The sequence below is a fragment of the Trachypithecus francoisi genome, unplaced genomic scaffold (genome assembly GCF_009764315.1).
Source record: "Trachypithecus francoisi isolate TF-2019V2 unplaced genomic scaffold, Tfra_2.0 Lachesis_group21, whole genome shotgun sequence".
Taxonomy (NCBI): domain Eukaryota; kingdom Metazoa; phylum Chordata; class Mammalia; order Primates; family Cercopithecidae; genus Trachypithecus; species Trachypithecus francoisi.
This window is the reverse complement of record NW_022681467.1, coordinates 12,983,288-12,997,906: the sequence shown is the minus strand read 5'-3', so window position 1 is coordinate 12,997,906 and position 14,619 is coordinate 12,983,288. Positions and strand designations below refer to the sequence as shown.

Here is a 14,619-nt window from a genome sequence, read left to right as displayed (position 1 = left end):
CTGAATACAATATGTATATTTTCTTATCCTCATACTCTACTCCCTAAACAGTCATGTTAAGAATCACTATATAGAGCTGTAACAACCAAAACAGTAGCCACGAGCCAAATGCAGCTATTCAGAAATTAAAATGAGGCAAGGACAAATGGAAAGCTGAATTTTTAATTTTATAATTTTTTAATTAATTTATAATATATTAAACTATTAGAAAGATTTAAGTATACCTGTAATAACTTGGAATGTAAATTTACTATTTCACAGTAAATTTTTATGAAATATAAATACAAATCAAATATTTCTAATAAAAATTTAGTGTTATAATTGAAATGTGGAAAATTTAAACTGGTTATGAAGACTTAATACTAAAAAAGATCACGTAAAATAGCTCATTAATAATTTTTCCCTGATCATATTTCAAAGTTATATTTGAGATTCACTGGTTTAAATATATTATTGAAATTAATTTCCCTTGTTTTTTTCTACTTTCTTTTTCTCTTTTATGAGCCTAATATTATTAACATTTTTTTTTTTAATGTAGCTACTGAAAAACTTTAAAGTATATATGTGGCACACATTCTATTTCTACTGAATAGTACTGTCCTAAAGCTTGTATCTAAATGCAGAAGATATATCATTATGATACATTAATTTGAATATTTCAAACATCTCCTGACCTTTTCACTTGATTGTCTTCTTTTCTTTAGTTGAATAAAATCTGTTTCCACCCTTTCTGCCAGCTCTAGTTTCCTCTTGTTTCTTTTAAATGCAGCTAAACTGAATCCTATAAAATAAAATAAAATAAAAGACATTAAATATAACATTTAAGAAATACTAGGGCAATGAGTCAAATAAGATACCTGAAGAGCCTTCCCAGAAGAAAATCCTTAAGAATATTAAATTAAGGGCTTAAAAAGTATTTTCAAGGTATACAGGGATAGTAGGAAAATAAGAGATATAAACTAAGTTTTTAAAATTAAGAAAAAGGTCAAACCCAGAGAAACAAAGGAGTCCTGAAGGTAGACACTACCCTCTCAGTATCTGTTGATGCATGCCTCCTCCAACTGTGGTTTTAAAGGTCTCTGCGCATAGGAGGTAAGAGACGAAACCTGGGCACAATGCAGTATGAGAAAACACACTGGAGATTATCCACAAAGAAAGGAGAAAGTCTCAAAGGTTGATATGCCCAGTGAATAGAAGTATGAGAAAAAAAGTCACCAGGCACCAAAACATAAGAAAAAGTAAATAAAACATTTTTTAAACCAGAAAACTTGCAAGTCTCAGCTTTGGTTCTAGATGTAAAGAGGAAATATCTCCCTAGAAATTTCATGACTAATGAGGGCATTTAGATAGGCTTCGAGTAGAATTCTTATTACCTGTGAGACCCCAGGGTAAAAACGTGATCTCAGTGTAACAGTGCTTCAAAGGGCCTCCAAACACAAATGCAAATACTCCCTAGAAAAACAAACTGGCCTTAACTTATCCAGACCTCAAAGAACCCCTATGTTTCAATCAACATGTGCTCATAGTTTTAAAAGAAAAATTCACAAAACAAGTAAGAGATAAATTATCAAGAATAAAAGCCAGCCAAATATCAGAAAGCATAATCTGAACTGCAAAAATCTCAGATACGATTTAATCAGATAAGAATATAACATGATTATCAGATAAGAATCAGATAAGAATATAACGTATGTTTATCCTCAGAGAAATAAAAGAAATATATCAAAAATAGGATTAAGCAGCAAGATGATAAACTGACCAGGCTGAATTGAAGAATAAATAGAGCTTCAATCCACCAATAAATAAAATAATCAAAATTTTAAAACTTGATATACAAATCTTAACAGCCAATTAGATCCAGCTGATAAGAGAAATTACAAACTGGAACATAACACTGACAAAGTTACTGAGTAAAGTTTTCTGATAATGGCAGACTAAGTTATTCAGAGTAATTATCCATGGAATATTCCTAAAAATGTTGGGTAAAATATTTAAAATACCACCTTAAAAGCACTCAAAACTTTACAAGTACTAAGCTAAATTCTTGGGTAAACTGTGGATTATTGCACTGTGAACATTTGCCAACACTAGCACACTTGCATTTGACTAAATGGCATCAAGGAGAGGGATACATCAAGCCCAGAGCCCATTAAGAGTAGAGAGCTTTATAGGAGACACTCCCCACAATAAACTGGGAATTTAAAGGGCTAATTCTCTTAGAGTAAAGCTAATCCATAACTAAGTCCATTACTCCCTCTATCTCAAAAGCAAATGCATGCAGTCAACATTGTCCCAGATTATAGCAGAGCATGAGACTGAGAGAAGATTGTGGGAGAAAACAGGGAGAAGGCAGAGAAAAAGAAATAACAAAGTATTCGAAAGAGGTGGGGAAAGAAAACTATCTCTGAGAAACTTTTGGTCTCATGGGGCCCTTGCATAGATTTGCAAATATACACACTGTACAATCCCAGAAGGAAAAGAGAGAAGGAGAAGATGGTTAACTTGAAGAAATAATAACTGAAAACTTGCCAACTTTGATGAAAGATATGAACACCCAAGACATAAAAACCCAAGAAGCTCAAGGAACTCCAAGTAGGAAAACTGGGAGATCCATACCAAGGCACATTACAATCAAATTGTCAAAGACCAAAGACAAAGAGAGCATCTTGAAAAGCAGATTATCACCTACTAGGGATCCCCAATAAAATTATAAGCAGATTTCTCATCAGAAACTTTGGAAGCCAGAAACAGTGGGTTGATATATTCAAAGTGCTGAAACAACAAAAGCATCAACCAAGAACCCTGGCTGTGGCCAAACGGTCCTTCAAAAATGAGGGGCAAATTAAAATACTCTCAGATAAACAAAAACTGAGACAGTTCTTTTTTACTGGACCTACCCTGCAAGAAATGCTAAAGGAAATCCTTCCAGTTAAAATAAAAGAACCTTAGACAGAACTCAAAGCAGTAAATAAACAATGATCTCTGATAAAGACAAATACATGGACAACTGTAAAAGCTAGTCTTATTGTAATTTTGATTTCTAACTATGCTTTTTGTTTTCCACGATTTTATTTATTTATTTATTTATTTTTTGAGACAGAGTCTCCCTCTGTCGCCCAAGCTAGTGTGCAGTGGCACAATCTGGGCTCACTACAACCTCTGCCTCCCAGGTTCAAGCAATTCTCTTGCCTTGGCCTCCCAAGTAGCTGGGATTATAGGCATGCACCACAGCGCCTGGCTAATTTTTTGTATTTTTAGTAGAGACAGGGTTTCACCATGTTGGCCAGACTGGTCTCAAACTCCTAAGCTCAGGTGATTTGCCCACCTCAGCCTCCCAAAGTGTTATAATTACAGGTGTGAGCCACCATGCCTAGCTTATTTTCTACATGATTTTAGAAACTAAAGCATTAAAACACTACCAGTCTGTTTTGGGACAAAGGGAAAAGATACAATTTTGTAAAAGAGGGTTGAGATAGAGCTGTTTAAGAACAGAATTTTTATTTGTTATTGAAGTTAAGCTCGTCTAAATTCAAATTAGAGTGTTATAATTTTAGAATGTTACATGTAATCCCCATCATAACCACAAAAAAAAAAGGCAAGACAATATACACAAAAGAAAATGAAAAAAGAACAACACAATAAACCAAGTAGATCTAAAAGTTATAAACAGAACACTCTATTCAACAACAGAATTCACATTCTTCTCAAGTTCACTTGAGATATTTTTCCAAAATGTCCCATTTGTACGTGAGCACAAATCAAATCTCAATAGAGGTAAAAGACAGGTATTGTACAATGTATCTTCTCCAACTGTAACAGGATGGAGTTAGAAATCAATAGTAGAAGAAAACTGAAAAATGCACAAATTGTGAAAACTAAAATACAGAAAGAAATCACAAAGGAAATTAGAAAACGCTTAGATGTGAATAAAAATTAATACACCAAAACTTACAAAGTGCATCAAAAGCCTTATGAAGGAAAAAATTGTACAGCTATAAACACATTTAAAAAGAAAAAAAAGATTTCAAACAACAACCTAGCTTTAAAACTTAAGGAACTAGTAAAAGAAGAATTAAACCCAAAGCTAGCAGAACAAAGGAAATAAAGATCAGAGTGGAGATAAATAAAATAGATAATACCAAAAAAAAAAAAAAGAAAAACAAATAAAACCAAAGGTTCATGGAAAACATTAACAAAATTTAAGATCTTTAGCTAGATTAAGAAAAAAAGACAAATTACTATAATCAGAAATCAAAGTGGGGACATTACTACTGATTCTTCAAAAATAAAAAGTATTATAGGCCAGGTACAATGGCTCATGCCTATAATCCCAGCAGTTTGGGAAACCAGTGTGGGTAAATCACTTGAATACAGGAGTTTGAGACCAGCCCGGGCAACATGGTGAAACCCTGTCTCTACAAAAATACAAAAAATTAGCCAGGCATGGTGGCATGCACTTGTAGTTGCAGCTACTCTAGCGGCTGAGATGGGAGGATCGTCTCAGTCTAAGAGGTCAAGGGTGCAGTGAGCCATGTTTGTGCCACTGTACTCCAGCCTGGGCAACAGAGCAAGACCTTGTCTCAAAAAAAAAAAATTATATCTCTATATACATATATATGTGTGTATGTGTGTGTGTTGTGTATGTGTATATGTGTGTATGTATGTGTGTATATATATGTGTGTATACATATACACGTGCATATATATATGCATATATGTACACACATATAAATAAGAGAGTTCTATGAAAAACTGGGTACCCAAATATTGGATGACCTAAATGAAATTAACAAAGTCCAAAAACACAACACCTACCAAGACTGCATCATGAAGAAACAGAAAATCTGAATTAACCCATAACTAGTAAGGAGACTGAATCAATAATCTAAACTCTCCTGGCAAAAAAAAAAAAAAATTCCCAGACTTCATGGCTTCACATTCCACCAAACATTTAAACAACAAACACCAAAAAAAGTAACAAAGAGGAAACATTTCCAACGTCATTATATAAGGCCAGCATTATCCTAATACCAAAACCATACAAAGACACCGTAAGAAAGCTACCAACCAATACTTCTTAGGAACGATGACGCAAAATTCCTCAACAAAATACTGCCAAACCAAATGCAGCAGCATATTAAAAGGATAATACACTACGACAAAGTGCAATTTATTCCTAAGAAGCAAAGGTCGTTCAACATATGAAAATCAATGTTATACACCAACAGTAACAGGATGAAGGGAAAAAGCCTTTTGATCTTCTTCTTTTTTTTTTTTTTTCTACTATGTTGCTCAGGCTGGTCTTGAACTTCTGGCCTCAAGTGATCTTCCTGCCTCAGTCTCCCAAAGTGCTGGGATTATAGGCATGAGCCACTCCACCCAGCATGATCATAAATGGATGCACAAATAATCATGTTACAAAATTCAAAATTATTTCATAATAAACACACCAAACTAGAAATAGAAAGAAATGGCCAGGAGCAGTGGCTCAAGCCTGTAATCCCAGCACTTTGGGAGGCCGAGACGGGCGGATCACGAGGTCAGGAGATCGAGACCATCCTGGCTAACACGGTGAAACCCCGTCTCTACTAAAAAATGCAAAAAAACTAGCCGGGCGAGGTAGCGAGCGCCTGTGGTCCAAGCTACACGGGAAGCTGAGGCAGGAGAATGGCGTGAACCCGGGGGGCCGGAGCTTGCAGTGAGCTGAGATCCGGCCACTGCACTCCAGCCTGGGTGACAGAGCAAGACTCCGTCTCAAAAAAAAAAAAAAAAAGAAAAGAAATAGAAAGAAACTACCTCAACACAAAAAGGCAAAATGTGAAAAGCCCACAGCTAACATCATATCTATGGCGAAAGACTGAAAGCTTTTCCCCTAAAATCAGAAACATGACAAGGATATGTACTTTCACCACTTCTAGTACTAGAAGTCCAAACCTAATATTAGAAGTACTAGAACAAGAAGTCCTAGAAGTACTGGAAGTCCCAGCCAAGGCAATTAGTCAAGGAAAAGAGGTAAAAGCCATTCAAATTGGAAAGGAAGAAATAAAATTATGACTTGATTTTATACTTGGAACATCCTAAAGATCTCTAACCCCGCCCCCCAACACAAACACACAAACCCACTGCAACTAACAAATTCAGCAAAGTTGTATGATTCAAAATCAATACTCAAAAATCAGTTGCATTTCTATAAATTAACAATGAACAATTTAAAAAAGAAATTAAGAAAGCAATCCCATTTACAACAGCATCAAAAAGTATAAAAATGCTTAGGAAAAAACAAAAATCAATGAGGCAAAAGACTCGTATGCTGAAAACTACAAAACATTGCTGAAAGAAATTAAAGATGTTAATCATGAAAAGACATCCATGTTCATGAATTGGAAGCTTTAATATTATTTTTTTTTTTGTTTTTTTTTGAGGCGGAGTCTTGCTCTGTCGCCCAGGCTGGAGTGCAGTGGCCGGATCTCAGCTCACTGCAAGCTCCACCTCCCGGGTTTACGCCATTCTCCTGCCTCAGCCTCCCGTGTAGCTGGGACTACAGGCGCCCGCCACCTCGCCCGGCTACTTTTTGTATTTTTTAGTAGAGACGGGGTTTCACCATGTTCGCCAGGATGGTCTTGATCTCCTGACCTTGTGATCCGCCCGTCTCGGCCTCCCAAAGTGCTGGGATTACAGGCTTGAGCCACCGCGCCCAGCCAGCTTTAATATTATTAAGATGTCAATACTACTTAAAGCAATCTACAGATTCAGTGTAATCCCTAACAAAATCCCAATAGTGTTTTTTTTAAGAAATAGAAATATCAATCCTAAAATTCATATACAATCTAAAGGGACTCCAAATAATCAAAACAATCTTGGAAACAAAAAAAAAAGTTGGAAGTCTCACTTTCTAATTTCAAAACTTAGTGCAAAGCTACAGCAATCAAAACAGCATGGAGGCCAGGGGTGGTGGCTCATGCCTGTAATCCCAGCACTTTGGAGGCCAAAGCAGGCGAATCATTTTAAGTCAGGAGTTCAAAACCAGCCTGGCCAACATGGTGAAACCTCATCTCTACTAAAAATACAACAAAAAATTAGCCGGACGTGGTAGTGGGCACCTGTAATCCCAGCTACAAGGGAGGCTGTGGCAGAATTGTCTGAGCCTGGGAAGCGGAGGTTACAATGAGCAGAGGATCGCACCATTGCACTCCAGCCTGGGCAACAGAGTGAGACTCCACCTCAAAAACACCAGTATGGAAATGGCATAAAGGCTATTACACAGAAAAATGCAATAGATTAAAGAGTTCAGAAATAAACTCTCACATGTATGGTCAATGATTTCACGAGGGTACTAGCACCATTCAATAGGGAAACCACAGTCTTCAACAAACTGAAAGACTAGATAACTACATGCAAAATAATTAGACCCCATTTTATACCATATACAAAAATTCATTCAAAATGGATCAAAGACCTAAATGTAAGAGCTAAAATTATAAATCTCTTAGAAAACAACATAGGAGAAAAGGTTGGATATAACACCACAACATAGACAATAAAAGAAAAAAAAAGATAAAAATTTAAAAGACACAATGAGTGAAAGACACAATCAATGGAGTGAAAAGGCAACTCATGGAATGGGATATTTGCAAGTCATATCTGACAAGTGTCAATACCCAGAACACATGAAGAATTCCTATTATCTCAACAAGAAAAACCCTGATTGAAAAATAGGCAAAGGACTAGGATATATGTTTCTCTAAGAAAGATATAAAAATGGCTAATAAGCACATGAAAAGACACTTTAACAGCATAATCATTATGGAACTACAAATCAAAATGACAATGAAATACCAACTCACAGCCATTAGGATGCCAACTATTTTTTTAAAAGTAAAGGAAAAAACAAGGATATGGAGAAATTGGAACCATGGTGCACTGTTGATAGAATATGAAATGGTGCAGCCACTATGGAAAACAGACAATATGGTGGCTTCTCAAAAAATAAAAATAGAATAACCATGTGATCCAGCAATTCCATTTCTGGGTACCCAAAAAAAATGGACAGCAGGGACTCAAACAGATATTTGTACAGCCATGTTCACAGTAGCATTATGCATGACAGCCAAAAAGTAGTGTAACCCACGTATTCATCAATGGATGAGTAGATAAACAAAATGTGGTATATACATACAATGAAATATTAAATTCTGACACATGCTACAACATGAACCTTGAAGAAGTCATGCTAAGTGAAATAAGCCAATTACGAAAGGACAAGTACTCTATGATTCCACTTATAAAAGCAGAATTCATAGAGACAAAAATGAAACTAGCCAGAGACTAAATGTAAGGGACATGGGGAGTTACTGTTTAGTGGGTACAGTTTGGGTGTTACGAGATGAAGAGGGTTCTATAGATGATGATAGTGTTAGTTCCATAACAGTAAGAAAGTATTTAAAGCTACTGAACTATACCATTAAAAATGTTTAAGATGGTAAATTTTATGTTGTGTGTATGATACCATAATTTTAAAAAGAACCACAAAAAAAGTACAAGAATGTTTACAGAAGCTTTATTCATAATAGCCAAAAATTGGAAACAACCCAGACATAAATGGGCAAATGGCTAAACAGTGGTAGTACCTCCATACCATGAACACTCAGGAATGAAAAAAAAAAACAAGCTATTGACAAACACAATGTGGATGTTATCTCCAGAGAGTTAGAGTCAGGAGCAGAAAAAAAAAAAAAGTAAATACCAAAAGGTTACAGCCCGTGTGATACCATTTATATTACATTCTTGAAATGACAAAATTATACAAACGTAAAATATATTAGTGGCTATCAGGGGTTAAGGTGGGAAAGAAGATAACATCACTGATCACTAGAGAACTGCAAGTCAAAACCACAATGAGATACTATCTCACACCAGTCAGAATGGCTATTAATAAAAAGTCAAAAGATAACAGATACTGGTGAGGTTGTGGAGAAAAAGTGCTTATACACTGCTGGTGGGAGTGTAAATTCGTTCAGCCATTGTAGAAAGCAGTGTGGTAATTCATCAAAGAGCTAAAAACAGAATTACCATTTGACCTAGCAATCCCATTACTGAGTATATACCCAAAGGAATACAAGTTGTTCTGTCATAAAGACACATGCATGCATTTGTTCACTGCAGCACTATTCACAATAGCAAAGACATGGAATCTACCTAAATGCCCATCAATGATAGACTGGATAAAGAAAATATGGTACATATACAAGATGGAATATTATGCAGTCATAAAAAAGAATGAGATCATGTCTTTAGCAGGAGCATAGATGGAGATGGAGGCCATTATCCTTAGCAGACTAACACAGGAACAGAAAACCAAATACCACATGCTGTAGCTTATAAGTGGGAGCCAAATGATGGAAACACATGGACACATAGAGGGGAACAAAAGACAGTGGAGCCTAACTGAGGGTGAAGGGTAGGACAGGAGAAGAGGATCAGGAAAAATAACTAAAGGGTACTTGGCTTAATACCTGGATGACTAAATAGTCTGTACAACAAACCCCTGTGACGTGAGTTAACCTATATAACAAACCTGTACATGTGCCCCTAAAATTAAAAGTGTTTAAAAAATAAGTATTAGGAAAATAAAATACAGAAAATGTGAAGTAAGAAATTATCCCAAAATTTTCTTTTAATTTCTCCAAATTTGAAGCATATAAATGTCCAGACTGAATGTGCAAAATGAGCACTCAACATAAAGAATAAAAAAAAAAAAAAATGCCCCAAGATGCTTCATTGTGATCATCAAAACATGGGAATTAAGAGCTTCCTTCGAAACAGAAAAAATACACTAAAACATTTGTGAGTCTTATTGCATAACAGCAAGACTGGAAACCAGACAATAAGATAACAATTTCCTCAAAAACCTAAGGGAAACTGACTTTCAGTCTCGTATGTACTGAATGAGGAATAAAAAAGGAAGAAAAACACATGAGATCCAGGAAACAGAGAACCTGATACTGGAGAGAGGCGAAGGACATCACAAGGTGAAGCAAGGCACAGTCCAGGATGGCAGCCATGCAGCAGACCTAGTAAGACTCTAGACTGGAAGGTGCCAGGTGGCCTGTTTCCAAGGGAAAAAAAAGGGAACTGACAGATGACCTAATTTGTGTGCCTGATATAAGAACTGTAAAATAAGTTCCATTGGAAAGACTGTAAGACATAATGAGTGACAGGAATCATAGGAATTTCAAACTCTCATAATCCAGCCCTACTGCTACACACACATTTCTCTTCCCTCTAGCCTCCCTACATTACAACTTTTAGCACTACATGAATATACATTCCGAATATAATTTTTTTTTTTAGAGACAAAGTCTCGCTCTGTCACACAAACTGGAATACAGTGGTGCAATCATAGTCCACCGCAGCCTCAAACTCCTAAGCTCAAAGGATTCTCCTGCCTCAACCTCCCAAGTAGCTGAGAGTACAGGAGTGCATGACCACACCTGGCTAATTATACCCTATTTAACTAACTTGGTTTCCTTGGAGTTAATCCTCATTTTTTCATTTGATTATTTAAATTATATTCACAGATTTCGGTGATAAAAATAAAATTTTTATTTAAAAAATTAGTGTATATTTTTAATATTTCTTTCTCATTTATGCAAATATTTTTAAAATAGACATATAATATACACAAACATACATACTTATAACTTCATTTTTCACTTTTTTCAGTCATTAGATTTAATCATTATCAGAGATTAGTCTTCACAATAATTTCTAGTTACTTCATAACATTTCATTTTAAGAATATATGATCATTTATTTACTCATATTCCTCTGTGTTGGGTATAAGATTTTTTCAAAATTTTGTATATTCTTAATAATGCTCACTTGAGCACCCTTCTATATAAATCTTTGTCTATCTCCAATGACAGGTTCCTAGAAGCAGAACACTTAGTTGTACTACTTAGTTGTCCTCTAAAATCTCCGCCAATTTACATTTATACCTACAATGTATTATGATTATTTAACCAATAATTACCAGGAATAATATGTTTTAAATCTTTCAAAAGTAAAAGTTAAAAGGGAACAAATTTAACATGTACTCATTTTAATTTGAATTTGCCTGTTAGGTTATATTATGTACTTAGGACTTTTGATCATTTTTATATTGGGCGATTACTTGTACTTGTGCTGTTTTTAATTTGGTAAATTTGGTAAATTTCTTCATAGATTAAGGATATTTATCCCTTTGTCATATTTGTGATAACTGTTTTTCAGTTTAACTCTTATGTAGTCACACCTTTGTTTTTCCGAAACTTCCCTTGCACTTGTATCTAAAAAGTCCTTCCCTCAGCTCAAGGACTGTTAAGTACTGACCTATATTTTCTTCCCTTTCTCTCTCTCCATCTCTCTCTCTCTCACTGAAGGGTGGTATTATGGTTTTATTAGTTATTTTAAGTAATTTCTAAAAGGGATCTTTTAGCAATACTTTTATAAAAGCATAAAGAAGCAGTGAGATGACCTTGGGGATATAAAGGTGGCTTAAAATGAAATAACTTTCTACATATCTTTTAACCACAAATCTTTCAACATGTAAGTTTTCTTCCATAAATATCTGTACTACGTGGGTAATAACAGAAACAATATTATACTTTCAGGTATATATGCTCATATAGCTTAATTTTTTTTAAGTTTTTACTCACTTGTGGTCATGATGTTAGGAGGGCAAGAGGGTATTCCATGATCTACTGCCCATCTGTAGGCTCCTTCTCCAACTAAAAAGCTAACAACAGAAAAATTATGTTTAAAATTCAGTGTCATCTTCTCCTACATATTCAATAAATATAGGTAATATGGTAAGGCAATTGAGAAAAAGTCTTGCATATGGACATAATTCCTGATTTACCTCAAAGTAATAAGATGACTGCATGCTAAAAAATTCCTGAAAATTTTTCCCCAAATTAGAAATTTTACAATTGAAATGTTACAATACCATTTGCAATAACTGATTAGTAAAAATTGGCAAAACTCAACATAATAAGATGTAAAAATAGTTGACTTCTCAGTAGAAAATATTAAGATTTATCTTGGACCAACAGGGTTCTCAGTTAATGTCACAAGATTGATTAATCAAATTAACAGTTTACAATTAAGTGAATGCCTTCAGATTTGGCATTATTACCTAGTAGAATACCTGGATCTATCCAAAATTAGTGGGTACATCTAGAGATGCTCAAATATGTATGCTTACATTTCTAAGCCTTGATGCAATAAAAATATATACATAACCCTCAGAATCATTTGTACTGTAGTAAGTAAAGTACTATGGTATGTCTCAAAAGTAACTTTTTAAGTCCTAAACAGCAAGTTTTAACATAACAAAGTGGATAAAAGGATACTGATAGCTAAATATAAAAGACTTGTTTTCAAATATTTCAAATAGCATGTAGGATAATTAACTATCCCATTCCCTAAATACTTTGATTTTTTTTTTTTTTTTTTTTTTTTTTTTGAGGCGGAGTCTCACTCTGTCGCCCAGACTGGAGTGCAGTGGCCGGATCTCAGCTCACTGCAAGCTCCGCCTCCCGGGTTCACGCCATTCTCCTGCCTCAGCCTCCCGAGTAGCTGGGACTACAGGCGCCCGCCACCTCGCCCGGCTAGTTTTTTTTTTGTATTTTTAGTAGAGACGGGGTTTCACCGTGTTAGCCAGGATGGTCTCGATCTCCTGACCTCGTGATCCGCCCGTCTCGGCCTCCCAAAGTGCTGGGATTACAGGCTTGAGCCACCGCGCCCGGCCAATACTTTGATTAAGCAAATAGTAATAGCAAGCAGTTACCATAATAATTAATCACTCCATCTTCTTCTATAGCCAACTACTTAAAGATCTCAGCCAGCTAGTAATGGATTCCTTGAACTTGTGCCTACTTGCTAGTTTTCCACTCCCTATTTTTTGTTTCTGTTATTTTAATCATTCCAACACTAAAAACTCGAAGTAATACATATTGAAGTCTTAAGATCTGACTGTTAATAAGACCAGTGACAGACTGGCAAAACAAAATCTAAGTAGATCCTCAAAAACATACCCAAATGGCTCCAATGGGAAACCAAATGGTTAACCACAATAACTGCTTTCATAAAGCAGTTATGAAACCATACATAAAGATGGGGATGGAGGCACTATTTTAAATAGAAAGGAGAGAAGGCCAATGAGAATAAACAACTTTACCTCTTTAAAATTCTATTTAAAAAAAAAAATTTGAAAGGATTCTAACAACAGAAAACAGTTTTTCCTATTCTTGTAAGAAATGAAATCCACTGCAAAGAAAAGCTGTCACATAAAGTTTAAATGTTAAGATAACTTAAATAGGAGTGTGGATGCAAATCTGAACTGTCCTGATGGCATTTTTACCATTTCCTTCTTCTAGGAAAAACAAAAACTGATAAAAGAAATAATTCTCTTCATGAGAAGATGTAAAAGAGAAGCTGAAGTAGTAAACTAAATGATCAAGACAAAAGTTTGGAGTTGAATCTAATATTCTCAGCACTCCCATTGGTCATTTGGGGTTCAATTCCAGTATCTGGAATCAGTGAGGGGCATTTTACAAAATATTCTTAGCTTTATTTTATATATTTTTTAATCATTCAAAGGTTTGATTCTAAGTAAAATCAATTTGCTATTGTCAGCTATTTAAGTTTTTAAATACTTCGGACATTGTAAAATATTCACAGGGAGGCAAATAGTTGGATGTCATCTTATGGATAAGCATACTAAATATCTTCCCTTTTTCTTAATAAGAAATTACTGTATAGTAGATCATCATCGCACAAAATATCATATAATTGCTTTTGAAATCATTTTAGCAGAAGCTTTTACTAAAAACTGTACTGACATGTAAAAAAAAAAAAAAAAATCACATTCCCAAACATTAAATGCAGTACCAATTCAAACTTCTCTCAAGCATTCTTCTGATTCTCCAAGGAGGCAGCTTTTAGACAAGGTTCACGCCAATCTACTTCGAAGTCCCATTGACTCTATCTTTATAACACATCTGGAATCTGACCACTTCTCACCACCTTCACTGCTATCACCTTGGTCTGAGCCACCATCATCTGATACCCACAATGCTGCAGTGGCCTCACTATTTTTATGCTTGCCTTGCCCTCTATTCCCTGATCCCAGACAATTCTCAATACACCTGCCACTAAAATCCTTGTAAAATACAATTCAGGTAATGGCACTCCTCTTTCAAAATCCTGTAAAACCTCTTGTGAGGACCAGTGCAAAAACTAGAGTCTTTTTAAAAATCTATCAGCTCCCATGGAATCTGATTCTCCCCACTCCCCAATTAATCTCTTATTCCTCTTGCCCCCTTGTGTACTCTACTCAATGTCTCGTAAAGCCACAAACATATCAAGGAGGCTCCTGCCTCAGGGTCTTCACCCTGACTGTTCCCTCTGTCTGGCTGTTTCCCTAATTTCCCAAATGGGAAACTCCTTCACATGCTCAAACATCCCTCCTTGATGAGGCCTCCTTAAAAATGCATCCCAATACCCTGCACTTCTCTACCCAGTACTCACAATCCCCTTATTCTGCTCCTTTTCCCTTTTGCCACCTTCTAACATATT

General features: G+C 35.4%; 1 protein-coding gene across 3 annotated transcripts in view; it reads right to left on the bottom strand.

Annotated features, from left to right (window-relative positions):
* TASP1 (taspase 1) overlaps positions 1–14,619 on the bottom strand; it is a 275,867-nt gene that overhangs the window by 187,339 nt on the left and 73,909 nt on the right. For all 3 annotated transcript variants that reach the window (XM_033185585.1, XM_033185587.1, XM_033185586.1), the window contains 2 exons: positions 11,697–11,776; positions 675–781 (listed from right to left, as the gene is read on the bottom strand). In XM_033185585.1, coding sequence (XP_033041476.1) covers positions 675–781; positions 11,697–11,776 — 187 coding nt within the window. The remainder of the gene's footprint in view (positions 1–674; positions 782–11,696; positions 11,777–14,619) is intronic.